The 21,086-nt window shown below is 41.9% G+C and overlaps 1 protein-coding gene across 5 annotated transcripts; it reads right to left on the bottom strand.

The window, feature by feature from the left end:
• Positions 1 to 285: 285 nt before the first annotated feature.
• On the bottom strand, positions 286 to 20,523 carry pum1 (pumilio RNA-binding family member 1). Of its 5 annotated transcripts, none has more exons than XM_072676222.1 (22): positions 20,422 to 20,523; positions 10,292 to 10,605; positions 10,106 to 10,174; positions 9,905 to 10,010; positions 9,560 to 9,747; positions 9,282 to 9,451; positions 8,941 to 9,184; positions 7,775 to 7,868; positions 7,574 to 7,675; positions 7,168 to 7,310; positions 6,836 to 6,974; positions 5,489 to 5,617; positions 5,050 to 5,346; positions 4,700 to 4,936; positions 4,345 to 4,612; positions 3,622 to 3,751; positions 2,978 to 3,112; positions 2,716 to 2,853; positions 2,327 to 2,452; positions 2,037 to 2,158; positions 1,522 to 1,714; positions 286 to 1,336 (listed from the first exon to the last, which is right to left on the bottom strand). In XM_072676222.1, exons 2-22 carry the CDS (start codon positions 10,592 to 10,594, stop codon positions 1,205 to 1,207), a joined length of 3,465 nt encoding a protein of 1,154 aa, XP_072532323.1. In that variant the 5' UTR covers positions 10,595 to 10,605; positions 20,422 to 20,523; the 3' UTR covers positions 286 to 1,204. The 5 variants fall into 5 exon arrangements, with proteins under 5 accessions (XP_072532323.1, XP_072532326.1, XP_072532325.1 ...); XM_072676225.1 differs by having other exon boundaries at positions 5,056 to 5,346; XM_072676224.1 differs by having other exon boundaries at positions 9,905 to 10,007.
• Between the last annotated feature and the right edge of the window lie 563 nt (positions 20,524 to 21,086).

Genomic DNA, 21,086 nt, shown 5'->3' with positions numbered 1-21,086 from the left:
AAATAGTTGCCCAGGCAGAAAGCACACACAGCATCTGTTAACTATACACATTATGGTTACAAGTGTGCTCGCATAAAGAGATCATAGGAAATATACACAAGGCTGTTTAAATATACACCGCAGAGTGTTCCAAATCAAATGTTACAATCACTTACAAGTAGACAAAAGAATGGCAAATCTGTACACACCTCGCAAACCAGGGCAGTCTACGCATCACGCACATACACACACGCTTGCTGCTATCTGCCCTGGGGCAAGGGAGGGACTATAAAAGATCTTTTTAAAAAAAAAAAAAAAAAAAAAAAGAAAATTAAGGGATGAGCAAATGTGGGGAAAAAAATGGCTGGTGAATGGCTAAAAGCAGAGTGCCCATATTTGTGGTCTTTGTACATCTATGCCATTTTAATCCAAAGGGCTTCAAAACCAACAAAAATTTTTTGATATTACAATTTACAATATACAACAACTCATAACTCAAACAACAACCAAAGAGGTGAGAATTTACACTGAAATGCACAATATTTTTTTTCCCCGTTTTGTTTTTTTGTTTTTTTTCCTTCTCATACCAAAAAGGGCTGTAGAAGCGAGTCCACATTTACATTAGCGAAGGTTTACAAATGTACAATTATACAATCAGAAGTATGTATTCACTACTGGGTAGATTATAGGTACAGATTGAACATCAAAAACCAGAAAAAACTACAAAGTTTTATATATATATTTATATATATATGCAAAGTTCTACACCAAGTATGCACTAAATATTTATAGAAGCAAGACCAAAAACGTCTCCCATGCTAAATGTCTGCGTCATGTTAGCAATCGAGTGTGTTAGCGTGTAATGTGTAGGTGTTTATGAAAGTGTGTTAGAAACGTGTATTAGCAATAAAGTGTTTATATGCGGAAGCCTCCATGATTCAAACTGGCATCAAATCAAATATCCTTTCATCTCATACGTACATCAACAGAAGAGGAGGAGGAGGAGGAGGATCAAAGTTAAGTAGTAGTGGGGGGTCTAGGGGACTAGGTGTAAAGATGCTAAAAAGAGAAAACAAGAACAAGCTCACAAGGACCTGGAGAGAAAAGGGGGGAGAGGTTCAGCAATACTAGGGAAGGGTTTACAGTGATCTCAGACCAACATCTCCAATCTCCACACACACACATTCGTGCGCACGCCTGCACGCCTCAGGGGATGAACAAGAATTTACATGATGCCATTGGGGGGAGCGCAGAGTGGGCCCAGGTCGACTCCGTTCTTCATGTAGTACTTCTCCAGCTTGGCCAGGATGTGCTTCCCATATGTGTACTTCCTCAGGGTTGCAATATGAGGCCGTATCTAAGCACAAAAGAACCAGACATCAAACATCCACACCACAATGTAGTGCACTGTAGGAAAACATGATCTCGCATCTGCTTATTAGCTTCAAAGACTAGGGCGCAAGACCAGCAGAAACAAAGGCAAAAGAAATGCAGATGAAAAAGCACAGAAGGAAGGCGGTTTATGTAGGTTAAAATATGCACCTTGTGCATTACGATCTTGCGCTGTGTTGGCTCAGCAACATCGATCATCTTCTGCACAACATAGTTGGCGTACTGGTCCTTCATCATGGTGTATAAGGCACTGTGGGGCCCGTCTGCCATACTGCACACTTCATCAATCAGCATGGCCCGCTCTGCACGCAGGGAGTGCGTCACGCACTTCTCCACCACATTACTGTGGACAGGGAAGCATACATACATGGTTTAATATGATGGTTCTAATGACAGAACGCTGCCTTTCTGCATAACTACTGCTGTAGTACCCAGCGTGGTCCTGGAGGACCCCCTGTCCTGCCCATTTTAGCAGTTTTCCTAGTCTAAAAAACACACCTTTAAAAAAGGGTTGTTCATTAGCGGATTAGCCAGATCAGGTGTGTTGTGAGGTGGGTATACACTATAATGTCCTGGGCTAGGGGAGGCTTCAGGACCAGAGTTGGGAACCAGTGTTCCAGTGCGTAATTCATAATACAGTATTAATGCAAATTGGCCGTGTTTACCTGGCAAACTTGTGCTGGCTGAGCCCCAAAACATTTCCTCTGATCTCGGAGACAATCTTGCTCTTGTCCTCTGCACGGCCATGCTCCAGCACATGCTGAATTACATAGTTTCCATATTGATCCTATGCGTGTGCACCAAAAAAAAAAAAAAAAAAAGAGACAGGACTATGAGGTAAGAAAAAGGAAATCAAAGCCATTTGAATGCAAAGTCAAACAGACTGAACACACACTTCTACAAGTGAAACAGCTTTAAATTCTTTAGACATCAAGGGTTACCCCTTGTTCCCTACCTGGACCAGTTGCTCTGTATGTTGGTGTAACTCCTCCAGTATTGGCAAGGTCTGCTCCGGAAGACAGTGTTCCAAAATACGCTGGATCACCCGGCAGCCGTAGGGGTGTGTGGACAGAGCAAACACCTGTATAACACACATAGTAAATACACAGAAGAATGCCCCCACATACACACAAAGTCTTTCATCTACAAGGGCTACTTCAATCACCACAGAAACACATCAAAGGAAAACCCCTTCTCTCTCTCACACACACACACACACACACACACACACACACACACAAACACACACACACACACACACACACACACACACACACACACACACACCTTATGTAAAAGCTGACATTTAATCCTAGACTGATGCCAGTTGCTATGGTGACCCACCTGTCCTTTGAAGGCATCGATGATGAACTGGAGAGCATGAGGCTGCACACACTCGATGCACTTCTGCACAACGTGGTTCCCATTCTGATCCTTCACACACTTCAACACGTGGCCGTCCAGCTCCCGCACCATCTCGCTCTGCAACACACACCCCCTCCCAAGATCAGTCCATGTACTGAACACACATTCGACCTCAAATGTTAACTGAAGACATTACTCTACATCCATAAGTGCATGCAAGAGGCTGCGTGGTTGTACTCACAATGACTTGTTGGTCAGAAGGGATGAACTCCAGAGCTTTCTGGATCACTCTGCAACCATACATCTGCAGAGCCAGAGAAAGCACATGCCCACGGATACGCTCTGCAAGTGCCAACTTCTGATCCAGACTGCCAAACTACACACATTCATACACACAGTGCTTTAGCTCATCAGGTCATGAGACAAAGAAAAATCTGTTCTCTAAAATTAGAACTATTCAGTCTTTACATTATTAATATTTAATGACAAAGATGGTATCTTCCTGCCTCCCTACCCCTCACAGTTGGGTATTTTGATATTCCTGTGAAGACTAAGAGGGAGCTTATCAGATTTGTATTAATAAATATATTAACCGACAGTCATTTTAAATCTGTTAAATAAGGTCTAAATGTTAAAACATACACATCTAAAGGACAACTAATCAAGTCAACCAAAACATTGCACTTGTAAACTTTTCTTACACACGCAAAATTAATTAGGATATGCCAAGGAATGAACGCAAGAAATGAGCGCAGAGAGATGGAAATATTCAGACAATCACATACGATAACTGCAAGTGGATCCAATGATGTAATTACAGCACCGTAAATGAACAGAAATCAGATGTTAAGGCCTTGCCTGGTCAGAACATCAAAACTGCCTCACCTCAAAGAACTTCTGGATCACATAATTTCCAAACACATCAACCATGAGCTGGTAGGCAGCCTGCAGAATTTCACTGAAGACCAACTGACGCTCTGCAGAGCTTGCCCTCTCCAACTTCAGCTGGATGAACCTAAACACACATGCAATATTTTATCTACAATCTTAAGACTGTCTGCAGTAAGCCATTTCAACACTTCTGATTTAGTAAATAAAACAATGGTGTATCAGAGTTAGAAGAATCAAAGTTTCAGGTATTTATTGTCTTGCATTTGTTTCATTACTTTTTCTTTTTCTGAAGGTCAACTTTGGGTTTACAGACAAATATTTTTTTCCTTATGACTAATTCCAAGTAAAAGGTAACCATTCAGTAAGCATCCCAGGATGACAGGTTATAACTTCTATGTGAATGACCAGGCTAAATGTAATCTAAAGCGGATTTTTGCAAGCATGGGTTTTTCCTGACTACATAAACAATTAAGTCAAAAAAGGAAATTGCTGCAGCTTCTTTGCAGCAAATTTATGGATTTTATGGAGAAAAATTCTAAACCTGATTCATTTTTACACACTAAATCAGATAAAATCTGTTTAATAAAACTTACCAATGATGAGCGCTTTCAGAGGACAGCTCAAACTACTGATTAAACTACTGATTAACAGAAGCACTTCTAATCATTTAAGCAGTGTATGAACAGACCGGTATGATTTTTGTAAACATCTGCACACCTGGAGCCATGCTGGTCCTGGGAGAACTCCATGACATGGCCTGCGATCTCACGCAGCTGCAGGTTGGGATAGCGGTTGTTCCGGAAATCCTCAAGCAGGCGGCTGCGGCCAGAAGGCATCACATCTGACATGCCGTAGCGTAGCCGTGATGATGGGAAGAGCTGGCTGCTGGGACTGAAGAGGGAGGACCCGGTAGTTGCACTGCGGTACTTGGCCTCAGCCCCAGGAGCCGCAGAAATAAAGCGACCACTGCCATTGGTCAGACCACCTGCAAAAAACATAATTGAAGCCATATTTATCTACCTACAGAAGTTCGGGCCATTTCAAACAAGCTACTATGAAAGCCTAAGCGTACCAAGGTTGAGACTGCTGGAGGATCCATGGGTGGAAAGAGAAGGTGGAGGAGTCAGAGAGTGGGAGGGACCTTGGTTAGGAAGTGGCATTCCAACAGGGCCAGGGGAGGAGCTGAAGCCAAGGCCGTTGTAGAAGCCCCCATGGCCAATAGGAGTGAGGCTGCTGGGTGTGCGTTTGTATAAGTCAGAACTGCCCGTCAAAGAATCCCGGCGAGAGCCACTGGAGCTGGAGTTAGGCACTGTGGATGTAAACACAGACCAAAATGATTATCTGTGTTACCAAACAAATTATAAAAAAAAAATATATATAGTAACTCGTTACAATAAGGGTTTAGCGGATGACTTCACTCACACACACCTGCTGTTCCAAACCCTCCAAGCGTTGCTCCGAGTGTAGCACCAAGGGACGAAGACGGGTTAGCATTAAATCCGAGAGAGGAGCTTCCTGGTTGGCCAGAGCCTTGAGAGAACAGGGAGGAGCTCTGCGAGGAGGAGCTTGGAGAACCACTCCCATAAAAGGAGCTTCCTCCTAGAGCTCCACCACCCTGCTGACCTGGACCTTGCTGGGAATTCAATGCACGAAACGCCCCACTAGCTCCGCCTCCAAGGCCTGCATTAGCCCCACTAGCTGAAGCAGCTGCAGCAGCAACTGTATGGAGACACCAAATAAATAAAATACATTTTTATTGATACCCAAAAAACTGAAGGAGGCTCAACACATTTCAAATGACCGTATATTGTAATGAATTGCCGCAGACATGGCTGAAGGAGCTAAAAGGTGAAATGCATACCGGCTGCAGTTGGGCTGATGATGACGGAGGCAGGAGCCATGAGTCGTACAGGGCCGCTGCGAGCTCCTGTATTAACCACAAGAGCTCCAGTCTGGTCATAGTATGCAGCTGGAGCAAGCACTGGGTACCCTGAGAAACATTCACAAACATATCATTAAGCTTTGAAGCTCACAGATTAAAAACAGACCAGACACACTGCGAAACAGCCTTGATCAAATGTAAATCTGATTAGCCCTTTTAATAAACAAACAATTATTTTGCAGTCTAGCACAAAATATCAAATCATCCACATAAGTACTCCCTGTTCTGTGATGGTCCTGACCATTGAAATAGTGTAAAACAGGGTGAAAGGAGGCTTATAAAGTATGCAGAGAAATAGACTGCCTAAATACAGAACTACAAAGTGCTCCTCTATAGTAAGTGGAGCGGACATAATGATTCATTCCACACAAGGTCGCCATAATTTTCTGATATGACTGCATAACTATCACAAGAACTCTAACCACTACAGGCACAACCCCACTTGTTTAGCTCTGCATTCCAGGTTAGTATAACTGCCTTTTTGCCTGAAGATGAAAAGCATGGGATATCATCCTTCTATATAAATTTATTCATCTTTTTGGGTACTTCACCAATCTCTTTTCGTGCTTGAGAATACAGTGTAATGTATGGCTGCATAATATTGTTTTTGTATCATCAAAATGTGTGCATGTGCAATAGTCACATCACAGGAGGTGCAAAGCCACCTGAGTGAAATTAATTATACACATCATGCTACAACTTGACACAAAGGGTGTCAAATTGTAGCATGCAGATAATATCTGCAATATAATTAATTTTTACACAATTTCCTAAACAAAGCCTTTCATCACATGCTAGATCACTGACTGGTGACAATTCCTGTATTTAACACGGCTATGGATAAAATCATGAAACAAAAACTCCAACTATTGTTTCCAATCTCATGCAGGCCTGGTGTAACATGTTTCTTGATAGTGACCAGGTGTGTTTTGAGTCTACTAGTGTTTGACTACCAGACCACCCCTCTCACAGTTTCTTCTGCACCTCAGTCTCCAAATTTTCTTCTTCTGGGCAAAGAGTGAATTTACAACAATAGTTTGGAAACACTGTTCCCGTTGTGCATAACTGCAAGTTTGAAAAGTTTGTGAATTGAAGTCACTGAATGTAAAGTAATGACGTAGTAATTATGGGGAGGTCAGATTTCTGTTTAAAAACAAGCCCAAATAGATCAATAACTGGTTGGTTTTTACCTATGAAATGTCTTTGATAGCCAAACAAAAAATTGTTCATTTTGATAATGATAATGATAATGTAAAGTTGTCTTACCAGGAACACCAGCAGCTAGACCTTGCCCAAAGGCCAAGGCAGAGTTCACTGCTGCAGCCGCTACAAGCTGGTCCGTCTGCTGCCCCTGTTGACCTTGGCTGGGGGTCAAGGGTCGTTGGTTACCTCCAGCTCGCATCACCTGAAGGTCGCAAAAGCAAAGTCATTAACCAACCAGAGAACAGCATTAGACAGGAAGTATAAATCAGGAACTGATAATTTAACAAAATAAAGTTTATTATATAAACTATACATAAACTATATATATATATGTCTCTTATGTATTATATGTCTTATGTAAGAGACAGTGTTGAGCTCACACCCCCATGTCTCACCTGTTGTTGGTTCTGCTGAGACTGTGCTGTTGGCTGCTGATTGGCTGAGTTGGAGGGGGCAGGGGCCTGTTGCTGGAACAGGTTGGCCGGGTAGACACCCCAGGGAGTCACGCCATAATACTGAGGGGGCATCACTGCTGGACCTGAAACACACATTCACAGAAATGTTAACACTTGCGGTGTGCTCAGTATAAATAGAATGGAGCAGGTTATACCTTGAAAATGAAGAACTGTCTGACTATCAACACATATCACTATACTTCGATCAATATTTTTTTATACACCCTTAGTAATGCAATTCAACAGTCAATGATTTTAGTCTAAACGTAGGTTAACTTTTTAACCACGATACACTGATCCACCAATGGGTCCTCTAAGACTGTGTGCCTCCAAAATGACAACATACCAAGTGTGGCAGCAGCAGCAAGACCCGCAGCGTAAGGGTCCGTGCCAGGTGGGGCTGCACTGATAATGTAAGGGTTCGGCATGAATGCAGCAGGAGCCAATCCTGAAATCCACACAAAACATCACATAAATAAAATTCCAAACACTGTAGACTTCCATGCTACGACAAGATCTTGACCTACAGGCACATACATCCACTCACCAATATGTGGTTGCTGGGCTGCAGCAAGGGCATATTGCTGCTGCTGTGCAGCTGTCAACTGCTGCATGGCCAGAGCACTGGGCCTCTGGAACAGCTGAAATTTCAAAAAGGAAAATCATTTAACATCTTAAAATACCCCATACTGCACAGTATTACAGAGTCACACTGCATTTCTGCATGTGCTGTGCCCTGCCAATACATGTTTATTATAATGACATATAATAAACATATTAAATGTTTAATGATATTAAGACGCAAGCATCCAAATTCTCATTGCATAACTGGTAATAAGAGCCTTTTCAGTGTAAATGTAACAGCATAATCACAAATTAATTCCTGTGTAAGCCACTTAAACCAAACGGAAACAAAAAACACCAAAGTAATTAAACCTGAGCTATATCTGCTGTATATCTCCGAGATTGTTCAGGGGAGGAAAAGGAAAAAGGGGAGGGGGTCCACAGAACATTTTGCACATAATAATTTTGAAATGCTAAACAACCTCCCCAGCATAACTGTCAAATGCTCTCGCACTCTCATTTAGGCCTTATGACAGGACGGGGTGTTTACTATTAAGCATTCATCAAATCATTTTCATGTCACACTGCCTAATTTTTAGTAATAAAGCTGACGATCTTCTCTACTTAATTTATCGCCATCTAAATTCTTACCAACTCGCAATTTGCATGACACTAAATCCAAAGTACAATCATATAATTAATAACCTGGCCAATCATTCATATTACTCTAACATTTTTAAATGTATAAAACGTATAAATTCTACACTGCACTGAAAAGACTAGACAACAGTAATTCTTCAAATTCATTTGTTGCCCATATTGTCATGGTCTTGGGACAAGCCCATACATTTCACTCTTGACCTGAGAGAACATGTACTGTAGTGTTTCATTTGAATGCATCCAAGCCTTGTTTTAGAATGGAACATACACACACACACTAAAATATATATATATATATATATATATATATATATATATATATATATATATATATATATATATATATATATATTAGTTAAGAACATGTATACATATATAAAATCAAATACAGAAGGAGTACAAAATGCTAAAGCAGAGGAGAGAGTGTTTCTGTTCAGAACAAACAAAAATATTATTCCATGGTGTAATCAAAGTGCTACAGGCATTTACCTGCTGAGGGGAGTTGTAGTCAAACAGACCAACAGTAGCAGCTGTGGAGTCAAGAGGCAGCTGGCTGCCAGCATAATCAAACTGCAGTGTCTCCATGGAAACCGATTCCATGGGGTCAAGGGTCACGTTCTGGGGCTCAACATTTGGGAACTCTTCAGCTGGTTTTGGTCCTGCCCCTCCAGCCATCTCAGCTCCACCCAATTCCACCTCAGGACCAGCAGGAGGGCAATTCCCGGGAGTACGACTGCAACACAGACAATGGTGAGTTTTCTTTGGAATGCTGCCCACTTTAGACATGCAGGTGGTAAACCTGGCATTTCCTAGCCCTGTATGATCTGTACCTAAAGTCCTTAACGTCCACGTCCAGCCCATTCTGACTGGGCAGTCCATTGGGGTTGTCCATGGGATCAGGCTCAGATTCCTTCAGCTCTTTCCTTTCAGGGTCAAATGTGGTCTTGGGTTTTGGCTCTGCTCTCTTTTCAGAGTCATCAGCCTCAGCATCCCGCGGACCCTAACACACGAGTTAAAATAAGAACATGACCACAACAAGAAGTATTCTGAATTGGCATTTAATTAGTGGTTACGGAGTGAAGCGGGTTACTATGAAAAACAGACTTACAAACGCTCCTTTACGTAGACAGGAGTCTAGTTTCTCAGCTGGGGAGGAGCTCAAGACATATTCCACCATGGAAACACCCAATCCACCACTCTCAGAACGAGGAGAAAGCACAGATCCTGCCTCTGCAACAGCATGGAAACCCTGGCCTGGTCGACGCTGCACCATGATTGGCTGGGACACCGAATGGTCTAGTGATGGATTTGCCAAAAGTAAACAGTGAGTAACTGAGTAAATACAATGAGGACAAACATGAAGGAAATACTCCTCTTTAATATAAACATATACAAATGTGCATACAGAGTACAGAGTCATTCTCCTTCACGCTCTCATGCGCACACAAATTACCAGAGGCTCCCCAGGCACTGTCTCTCCACTGGTCCAGAAAGATCCCTTTTGGTCCATCTTTCCCTGAATCATCAGATTCCCAGAACTTCTTTCCTGTGAGGAGCTGCTGTAGGGGTAAGACAGTAAAATAAATAAGACCCTTTAATAAGCGAGAGGAAGAACACTGTGTAATGAGACGAAAATAATAGTGTGGACGCTAACCTCTCCCATGGCTCTCCCTTCCAGAGCCAGTGCCTGAAAGTCATGGTTGAGCTCATCCATCGACCGCACCTGAGGAGCCAATTTCATAGACCATTACAGGTAAGCAAGCTAAACAAATACATTCAATTTCTGTGAAGGCCTGAAGTCATTTCTACTGTAGCATTCGGAAATCAAAGTGGCTCTAACCTGGTTGTCAGCATGGATGTTATCGCCGGTGGGCCAACGATGTTTGCCATTGTTGTATCCAGGCTGCTCGCCATGCTGCCGCTGGAAGAAGTAATCCACCATTGCATCATCTTGAGAACGCCCCGCCCCCTGTGCAGGGGGAGGGGCCTGTGGAGCAGGGCCAGGTTGAGGGGCGTGGCCCGCGGCACTCAGCACCACAGGCATACTGGGTAATGGCCTGTCAGGGGGAGGCAGTCTGAGGTGGGGGCTGAACGAATCCTGCCAGAGCACAGCTTTCCTCTTCAACACGCACGCTACGCTCATTCCACCAGAGCCTGCAGGGCAAAAAACACAAAGTTCCTACCTTGTTGCAGCAATGAAATGATTGATATTGATAGAGTCAGACTGAATTCAATTTCTAAATGAGTCTAGAAACAGTTTGTAGGAATTCCATTTTTTTTGCTTAGCATTTAAGTCATGATTCTCACATTTCAACAACCCAGTGTAGTAAAGGGCAAGATGTAGTGTATGATTACTGGTCCATTTTTTTTATCTACACTGACATCCTTTTAGTAATTAAAAAATATATTTCTAAACAAAACAAGCATATTCTGCTAATTTAGTTTAATCCAATTTGTCATTTCCAGTTCCACCAAGTCTCTAGGACTCCAACATCGCACAATGCCTTCCTCGGAGCCGCCACATCTTATCAAACTGCTGCTAATGCAACGGAACATCAGATAACAGACAGCAACACTGACCATCACTACAGTGATGGGTGAGCGAGTGAACCATCCTACCAAACTGTGCCCTCCTAGACTCCCAGTCATGGATGGCTGTGGCATCAGCAGGCAATCAAAACTAGTCATGATAGGACCAACGGTCAGGTTTAAAAATCACGATTTCTGCGGAGGCACACAGATGGTAGTCTACGAGTTTGGTGCCAATGGCATGAACCCATGTGCCACTCAAATATTAGAGTGCAAAAATCCCATGATGCAACACATCAACATGTAGTAAAATCCCGAAGACATGTTTCTAACTTCTTTTGAAATCCATACAATAAAGAATTTAAGCTCTATTGAGAGCAAACGAATATTAGTCTAGTGTTTCTGTACCATGTACAGGAGCTCATGCCACATAAGGGACCAAAAAACACCTAGTGCACCACAAACTAGAGCTGGGAGACGCTCTGAAGGTTTAGCAGTTTTAATCTGTCCACTGTTTTACTGTGACCATTTACACCAGAACATACTAAAGAACATGATGGCTCAGAGACTGTCTACGTTCACATTACCGGGCAGAAGAGACTGCATTTCAATGCTGTATGGACAGGTCACATCTGACCTTTTCAAATCAGATGAGTAATCTTAATGCACACTCGTAGATCGGACTCATATCCAACATGATCAAATCAGGTTTCAATTTGACTGTACACATGCACTTAGTGCAGTCTTCAGGGGACATAACTGCAGTAATCTGTGTGCCGTTTTACCTTCGACCTGAAATCAATGTCAGGTCTAATCAGGTTTAAAATAGCAAAACGGACACAAAATTCAAATCAAATATTTAAAAGACATGTACTTAAGTAATTTCCTGCCAGTACAAATGTGGTTTAGATATTAGCACCAACATGTTATGGTTTAGCTCATGTTCGCAAGAGAAGGGAAGTGTGAGAGGGGGACAAAAATCTAAATGCTTTCCTTTCTACACTACGCATTCATTGTTGCTGTAGGCTCTCCTCCTTTTGTTTAGATAAATAATGCCATTCTACTTCAATCTGACAGTGTTCCATCTTGTGGAAATGAAGTCAGTACAATGATAAACAAGGAATCAGATTAATTTAGTTTAACTCACTCATCACAAGTCATAGCTGTCAACACTGCAAACTGCACCAAACGTAACCCATATGTACATTTGAACACCACATGTACATAAAACGTAAGATACACATTAAAAACAAAAGCTTTTGATTTTTTTTATTATTATTCTTCCTGCAGTGCACCTCTCCAGCACAAGGGCATTTTCATTTAGATATAGTTGACATTTTCTGTCTGTTTTGTTAATCAAATGCATTAAATGGGAATGTGGAACCAAGCGCACACAGCAGCAGCCTGGTTCAAGGCCATGAGTGAACTTGTGGAAGCCTCAGTAAAGCGTGCACATGTGCACATAGAGTGCACGCAAAGCTGTTATTCTACCACTGAAATGTGAACACACCAAGCCAAAGCCTGTGCTGATTTAGCGGTATACATTTTTGTGACATCAATTAACTGGGAATGTCTGGTTTAGTAAACTCAGCTTTCATCATCAAAATCTGACTATATTCGGTTGCTTCATGGTCTCATGTCCCCAAAGGCAGGAGCAGCCAGCTGAAAACAAGCTAAAAAGGCCTGTTGCTTCTACTTGCAATAAAAGCAAGCAGTGATCTGGATTTACAGTAACATAGTCTGCTGCTTTCTACTGATACTTACTAACAAATAGCTGGAATGGCAAAATCAGCACAAAGATGCAAGTTACAAGCAAGACAACTCTCGAGGTTCGTAATACTAAACGATTCCGCTTAAATTTAGAACTCGTCATCATTTCAGAGGTGGAGATTTCTGTCTGAGACATAATTGCACCCATAAATGAAGATAATTGCAGTTTGTACTGACGGGAATCACAGGAAACGTCCATTAAGTTTAAACATAATATAGGATTCTATTTTTAACACTACAGAGAGTGTGAAGAGCGAGGAAGGGAGGTAGAAGACACTGTCAGGGTCTGAAGAGTCTGAAAGATGGTCAATTGCAATTATAACCATTTTAAAAGTCACCAAGACTCCAGTCGGCATGTATACATTAAACACACACTAAATGGACAAAACTATTGGGACACCTGCTCATGCATGGCATCTTCCAAACTCATTGATACTTTTTTTATTATTTCTTTATACTGTCCTTCAAGATTTGTGTGAGGATTTGATTGCATTTAGTCAACATTTAGCAATCATTCCAGAGATCACAATTTTACTGCACCACAGCTCAATCCCAGGGGGTATTGTACCACGGAGTAGGCATAGTGCCAACAGGTTCAGGTTTATCTGCTCCAGAGAATCCTAGTCTATTGCCAATACTTCTCTACAGGGAACAGACATGCTGTGTGCGCGCAACTTTAAGTAGCAGAATGCATTAATTTAGAAGGGGTGTCCACAAACATTTGGACATGATATGTGCATAAGAACAGTAACCAGTGCCTTTGTTGCCTGTGAACAGAGCCAAATCAACAAGAGCTTACTCAACATGAATTCCCACAAGCTCATTAGACTGGAGTATTAGCTTCTCTAGGGCAAAAAAAAGCCTCTCCACCAGTTATGTCAAAAATAAAATCTCAGCTAAAGATCTTTATACTGCTGCACAGTGGCAGTTGAAAATTTACTGAATTCAAATTTTGATGAAGTAAACAGCTTTTATCATACAACAGCATTCTGTATGTCCTAAATCCAGGAGTGGGCAATTAAAAATCCCCGAAAGACACAGAAGTGTTACAGGGCAGCAGTCTTCAGTCTAGGGATGCGAGATGATTGATCGAAAAGGTGTGCAGAATTTATTTGTATTTCACCCCCCCAGAACTGAACTTTAAAATCTATAAAGTCTAGAACAGACAGATGTAGCAAACGAGCCCATTAGAAATTGCTTTTCAGAACTAACTAAATTAAGTCTAGGGGAATAATGTGTGCTGATGACATTTTCCCACACTTAATTACAGCTAAAAAAGGGTTGACTCGTTTGCCTGCTACTAACTGGGATAAATGATGCTAGGCGCAACCACAGAGGCACGCTATATGGACATAAGTATTGGGACACCTGCTCTTTCATTGTTATTAAAACACACACACACACACACACACACACACACACACACACACACACACACACACACACACGTCCTGCTTTTGTTAGAGTAACTGTGTCTACTGTGCAGGGAAGACTAGGAAAATTCCTGGCTCCACATTTCCGCTCAGGGGCTTTATGCCCCCTTAAAGGAGTGAAATGTATTTATTACAACAGGTATCCAAATACTTTTGGCCATATAGTGAAGCTTTAATTATTAGAGCACACATTTTCTACATTCAGATGTGCACTTTGTAACCAGCAGTTCACATCACCAGTGGATACACATAACGCAAACATACATCTCATGTGACTGAAACTGATACGGGTGGCAGCGAAGATTTTGCACAACTCCAAAAGTAAAAAAAAAAAGAATATTTAAAAATGATAATAATAAAAATAATAATAATATGGAAGCACTTTACTTTAAAACAGCCTTATGTGAGAATTGCCATTCATTGCTTCTGGGCTCCCCCTACAGTCAGGAAGTGCAATCCACCTCTAGAGGATATACCTTTCTGGACATGCTGAGAGGTACAGAGCGCTATGCAGTCCTGCCCGATTCACCAAAGATACAAAGTACACAGCAGCATACTGAGCCTGGAGTAGCGGTGATGGCATCACATCAAGGTTTGCTTCATGCCGTGTAAAGAAGAGTGCGGTGCAGCAGCAGAACTGCCTTCCTGTGAGCGCATCTAAACAACCACTTCTAAGAAAACCTCAACATGGTGAGAAGACTTGCAGCTAAAACCACTGATAAACTGTATTAAATATTTAAACATAGCGTGTTGATAATTTTTGCTGAACTAAAACTACTAAAATGACAGACTTGCCAGTGCACACAGATTTAGAGCTTTCCCTCCTCTGACCTAGAAGCGCTGAGCTCCAGTCATCTGACTGCTTTGCCTGCTTGCTAGAAGCGCTGTGTTGGTTTTACCCCCTTAAATCGCAGTTCAGTTTGTTGGTCAAAATAACATCGTTCTATAAGGAAGTGGATTGGAGTTTTATAACATTGTGGTGTTTTAAGCATAATATTTTGTTTTAATCAGTTTTTATTATTAAAGAGAAAACACTAACCAAACACTCAGTCACACTCTTGCTGCAAATTTTATTTTTAAATATGTTTAAATACCTTTAACTGCTTGTTTGTGTCATATTGCAATTGGTATTGAGAATCGCGGAATTCCAGTGGTACTGGTACAAACGACCAAAAACAAAAAAAAATCGCAACATCCATACTCCAAATCACACTGAAAACATTTGTTTTTGGTCACTGAAAACAGGGCTTTTGGAAGCTGCTCTCTAGGGTTTTTTAACTTGTGTTTTACACAAAATTTTATTTAATTGTTAAAACTTGGAACCTGTGATTTTACCACCTAGATGTAAGATTCATCACTAAAGAATAGGGGTGTAATTGTACGTGTATCCATATAGCAGCCAAGGTACAGGGGTCACTGTTTGGTGCACAGTTACACAAAGCAGGCTATTAGGCAAAATACAATAATTTCACAAGTGCGAGTGCCACCCAGACCCCTTAAACTGCAAGTTGTTTGATTTGCACAGCATTATGGGAACTGTAGTGGTTAAGGACAATTGCCATAGTAACTGCAGTCTTGTTTGTTACTGTGACTCGCACTGAACTGTGCACTCCAATGAAGAAACCTGGGCTGGTCTTGAGTTTCCATTTCTATTGGTTACAAACCTGGTAACGATAAATCCTGCAACAAGTTCCCAAAACAAAGCAAAACAGAGTCCGGGGTGTGATTCTCTTATGCCAGAAGCTACCACTGCATACTTAACTGTAGGTAATAAAGCGTTAAAAGTGGCCTCTAGCTGACCAGTTTCGATTTGTGTAGACCGTTATTTATGACCCACACAGAATGAGAGCCAGCTCAATATTTCTGTATTCACCAGGCTCACAGGCCAGGCAATGCAAAATCCTCTGGACTCCCAGTCCACCACTGGTTATATTTTTTGAGGGGCATCAGTCATTACTTTGATGTTCAATTACAATCACCTAGGCTGTGACCAGAAAATGAGATGGGGATTAACAGCAGTAACAATTTACACTTTTAAATATTTTATATATGAAAGACTTAGGGCTATATTAAGCCTTTATATTTGTGCTGCAATTCTTAATACCAATAACTACAACTACATTACTACTACAACTACCATTTCACTGGTACCCTGACAGTGAAAGAGACAAATTTAGTTTATATTACCCACTCCAGAAGAAACAGACTGGGCAAAGGAGTGTAATGCATCAATACAGCAAATAGAAACACACTAACATCTCTACTGCTAAATTAGAATTCAGACGTCAAAAGCAATGTGCCTCCAACATCCACCTTACTCTCTGCAAGCATCTAAAAAGTAGGCCCTTCTGCTTTGTTGTGCTGTTTACATTCACACTGCTTGTCAATTCGAGAGACAGATTAAAGGTTAAGCGGGACTCTCTGCTGTCAGACAGTCAATGAAAGCCACCACGAACCAGCAGATATATTCGATATATCCACTTCGCATTTTCCATAATACAGTTCTCCAGTAACTTATGCAACTTGTGGTGTCTGGAACCAAGATTATCCAAATGCTAGAGGAATTTTGGCTCTGAAAAGATGTTGAATTACATATACACACACACTGAAAAGTATATGAAGAAAAATAAACTGCAAATCAAATCCAAAATCTCATCCTTAAATGAACTGTGTACTATTGCTGAGTCTTGCAGCTTTTAAGGAACCAGAAACTAGTTTAAACCAAACTGTGCTTTTGAGAATTCCTGAATTCTATCATCAAGCAGGACCTACCTTTAGATTAGGTCAATATTCTTGATGACAGCCATATGAAGTCTGAAAATGGATTTTATGAACATGGTTCTCCAGTGGTGGAATTGGCATCTTATTTGATCCCACAGTCAAACTTGACTCTTTCTTACAGTGGACTTTGATGTACAAAGAACTGGACGCTAAGCACAGCTAAAAGCAGCAGAGGCTGACTAGTCCTAACCCTCTCCAGTTGACGGCTATTGTTTGATAAAGGGGGGGGGGGGATCAGATCTAGAGTGGATTTGAACTAGTTAATAAACAACACTGGACCAACTGGGTTACAAGTTAAAATTTAAATAATGCCAACTGCATTAACTGTCAATCTTGCAAACTGATAGGATTTCAAATTTTTACATTTTAAAGCAGACGCTTCAGATCAGGAAATTCTACTTCAACAAATCTGAATTGCTAATCATTTCAATTATCAGTTTTTTTTCCCCTTAGATTTCAGTTCTACCTTTGTTCCGACCACAAAGAGGGAAAGACGGATTAATTAACTTCTGCTTTTATAGTTGATTTCCCAAATGGAGATTAAGCCTTGTCCTGAATGGATTCTGAATAGATATTCTTCACTGAAAGGAAAAAGCTAGTCCAGAACGTGGCTTAATCCCTGTTTAGTCTGGTACAGGAAATTTCAGGGGTTTTCTAAGCACATTACTTTCTAGCAAGTCATTTTCATGAGCATGCCAGTTACTTTTTTTTTTTTTTTTTTACACAATCTATAGTCTAGTCTCTCCATCTCTGACTGGTTTGTGTGCTTTAGAGTATCCAATGCTGTAAATATTTTATCATTAGGGCTAAATACTGGATACTCCATCTCAACAGACACTAAACTCACTATCCAATATGGTTGTGGTCATAAATGTTGTATCGTCATTTTTAAGGTTTTTACTTTGGCTTAATTTGATTCTGGCAGTTCTTTACACTGTCGCAATTGATGAGTCATGATGAATGGACCAATAGAAACATGTTAAAATGACTTGAAAAAAATCTTTACACAAATGTTCCTATTTTTATGTGACCAAAATTACAACTATAAAAGACACCGGCGTTAACAGAAATGCCAGCTAAATAAAATAAACAGCTTGCAATCAAACATGCAGGTCTGTTTTAACAAAAAGACAACAGATAAAAACTACAATGATGATATGCTTTTCTGAGAATGGATGTACTTCAATAACACCACCCAGCTGAATTTAATTCCAAAGAGAGCAGAATTATTGCTGGACAGGTAAATTGGATTTGATACACTGTGTGAAAGTATTCGCTCTCCAATTTGAGAAAACATTTTTAAATGAATCATCAGCGGTTTCCTTTGTTCCGACCTTTCAAAAATGAACACACCAAGAAAAGCTGTATCGTGCCGTCATGTCACCCCAGTGTAGTGACTTCAATATAGTATTGAAAGTACAGAAAAATAAGATGATCCAAAACACTGCAACAAACAAAAACATACATTTGATTTGCTTTAAAATCTGAATTCAAAATAAAAACCTAATTTGGCATGGTTATTTTTTGGTGTCAGGATAATTTGAATTGCAGTTTGAGTTGATGTTTTCAGGTTTAAGAGGTTGAAAACACTAAGATTTCATATCGATATTAATTATAGCACAGTTACACTGCTTCACAAGCCCATGCTACTTTTTCAAAACATACTTTTAATAAAGTTCAACTTTGAATTGTGCCAAACCAATCCGTGTAGATATCTACAATAAAGATTAACATATCACAGAATTTGCTCTTCTCACTTTTTTGCTACCGTTTGAATCTGGCAATCTTGTTCTTTATTTACATGTTTAAATCTCAATGTATGGAGCATTAGAAATGCTGCAAAATGATCAGAAATTATTTTTACACTGACTTTGAAAGTTAAGTTTTCTTTGCTTCTCCTGTCAAATTGCAAATTAAGATGTTAGTTTTGTACAAAAGTCAATCAATTCTGACCTCAGAATCAAAAATCACTTTAAACCCTAAACCATTTCCACCCTGCTGATTAATCACCTACAACTCGACTCCACCTCTTACAAAGAAACAGTTAGTTACTTAGCAGAGGGGGCAGAAAGGTGACCGTGTTGGAGGGGAAAATCACAAGAGTGCAACAGTTGTGTCAGTTTCGTTACAATTCATCAACTCAGCTTACTACAAAAACGCCTCCCTTTGTTGTGAAGCTAAAGATATTCCATACCCTCATAAGGCCAAAGAGGGGGGTAAAGGTGAAAAAAAAAAAAAAAAAAAAAAAAAGTGTGATGAGTCACATGTAAATGTAATGCACAATACAGCACAACTGCATGCGTTTATGGCAGCATTTGTACCTTGTAAAGACGATTTGTGGTTAGGCAATAATTAAAACGCTCCTGGCTGGTCGAAAAGGGGTTGATCGTGTGTTGGGCAACATCGAAAAAACAAACCAGCTCAAGTTATTTAAGCTTGTGAAACGCATGGCCTACCACTGCCCCCAACACCTCATGTCTGTCTGCACTTCTGGAACACACAACAGCAGCAGCCTGTTAGGCCTGAGGTAGAACTGGCTTAACGCAGCCATCAAAACACCTCGAGCCAACGCGCGCACACACCCTGAAGCTACCAGGAGCTCTACAGCTCGACTCCAGCGTCCATTATCACGGCGTTTTCAACGAGAGCCACCGGGAAAACACCAGCCACTTCACACACGCCTCCCGGAAGTGGATACCGAAACCATAACGGGGTTAATTGCCCTCGCACGCGCTGAAACTTCCAGAAATATAGCTTATTCTGCCTCTTGGGTTTGTTAGCGGCTCGTTAGACAGCGCCTCCGTCCAACTTAGCTTTACAAGTAACAAACACACCGTCGTCAGCTAACGTTTAGCTGCCTGGGCTGTAGCACAGCATGCTAAACGAGCAATGAAAGACGGGAACCGCGTTCAGCCAACGTTTACTGTTGTTAGCTAGCCGTGCACAAAGCCGTGCTTATTGTGACGGTCGTGCCTCGCGAGCGGAGAGCATTGTGACGAATTGTTGTTTGGAACGTGGGAACGTTCGAAAAACCGAACTGTCTCGACAAGAGGTTCGAAGCGTTCCAGTGAGAGCCCGTCTCACAGTGCAACAACACAGCCCGGCCCTCGCGCCAATACGGCTCTTCCGAACAACCCCAAGCAACGAAAAACCGACCCCGAGCGAGAAATATCGACTGAAACGGTACCTGTGCGACCCTGGGCCGGCTGAGCGTTCTCCTACAGGTCCTCCTCCCGCTAACAAAAGGCCCGAGCCTGTCTGGACAGGAAGAGCAGCACAACAGTAGGAAGAGCCGAAGGGAGGAGGATGAGAGGGAGGGGAGAGGGGAGAGCGCCGCTGCCACAAAACACTGTCCTCAATATCAGCTCGCTAACGGCTCCGCTCGCGCCAATACACGCGCGGTCATGCGCCTCGGCTCTCGAAGAGCACCGGCGACCGCGACAAACGGGCTACTTACAGGTGGAGGATGCGGATGGTGACGGATTTCAGCCCCGGTTTCGCTGCGGCTCCCTGGCTTTCACACCGACAACATGGCGGCTCGGTCCAAGCAGGCGCTCGCGGGGCATCATGGGAAGAATAAAGAGCGAACGTGCGGCGGAGGGGGCGGGGGTGGTGCGCGCGCGCGCCTGCCTGCCTGCCTGCCTGCCTTTGTTGTGTGCAGTAGTTACGGTCGCGCGCGCATACACGGTATATGTGTGTGGTGGGGGGGAAAGAGAATGAGAGAATGGATCACCGTGCTAGACGGACAATGTCTGCACGGTTTACACAACACACAGCGCCGTATTTCACATACACGGCCCTACTCCAATACTGTAAGCCGTAAGACGTAAAGGCATATGTGTTCATTGGCGGTTTAAAAAAAAAGCAGTAGACCCTTACCCTCACTGTTTACCGTCCTTTGTTATGACGGCGTCTTCATAGCCGGTGTCTTACGAGACAAACATACTTAAGATGTAATCCCCAAGGAGGCAATTAGCCGAACGAGCTCTACACTGACTGGACAATGGCATATAAATAAAAGTTAAACATAAATACATAGCAGGAACTCACCTGGAGCAGCACCGTGTTATTAAAAAGCCTGTGATTTCGCCCTCGTTCCTCCCAGTTACCACTGAAACACAT

Source organism: Salminus brasiliensis, chromosome 3 (genome assembly GCF_030463535.1).
Source record: "Salminus brasiliensis chromosome 3, fSalBra1.hap2, whole genome shotgun sequence".
Classification (NCBI taxonomy): domain Eukaryota; kingdom Metazoa; phylum Chordata; class Actinopteri; order Characiformes; family Bryconidae; genus Salminus; species Salminus brasiliensis.
The sequence above is the reverse complement of the archived record's forward strand: the minus strand, read 5'-3'. Positions and strand labels throughout refer to the sequence as shown.

Excerpts from the sequence above, each read along its gene's own strand:
- pum1 (XM_072676222.1), bottom strand. The coding sequence starts at position 10,594 with ATGAGCGTAGCGTGCGTGTTGAAGAGGAAAGCTGTGCTCTGGCAGGAT. Across the intron at positions 7,676-7,774 it reads AGCCCAGCAACCACATATTG|GATTGGCTCCTGCTGCATTC; the intron begins GTGAGTGGATGT and ends TGTGGATTTCAG. Across the intron at positions 2,453-2,715 it reads TCGATGCCTTCAAAGGACAG|GTGTTTGCTCTGTCCACACA; the intron begins GTGGGTCACCAT and ends TGTGTTATACAG.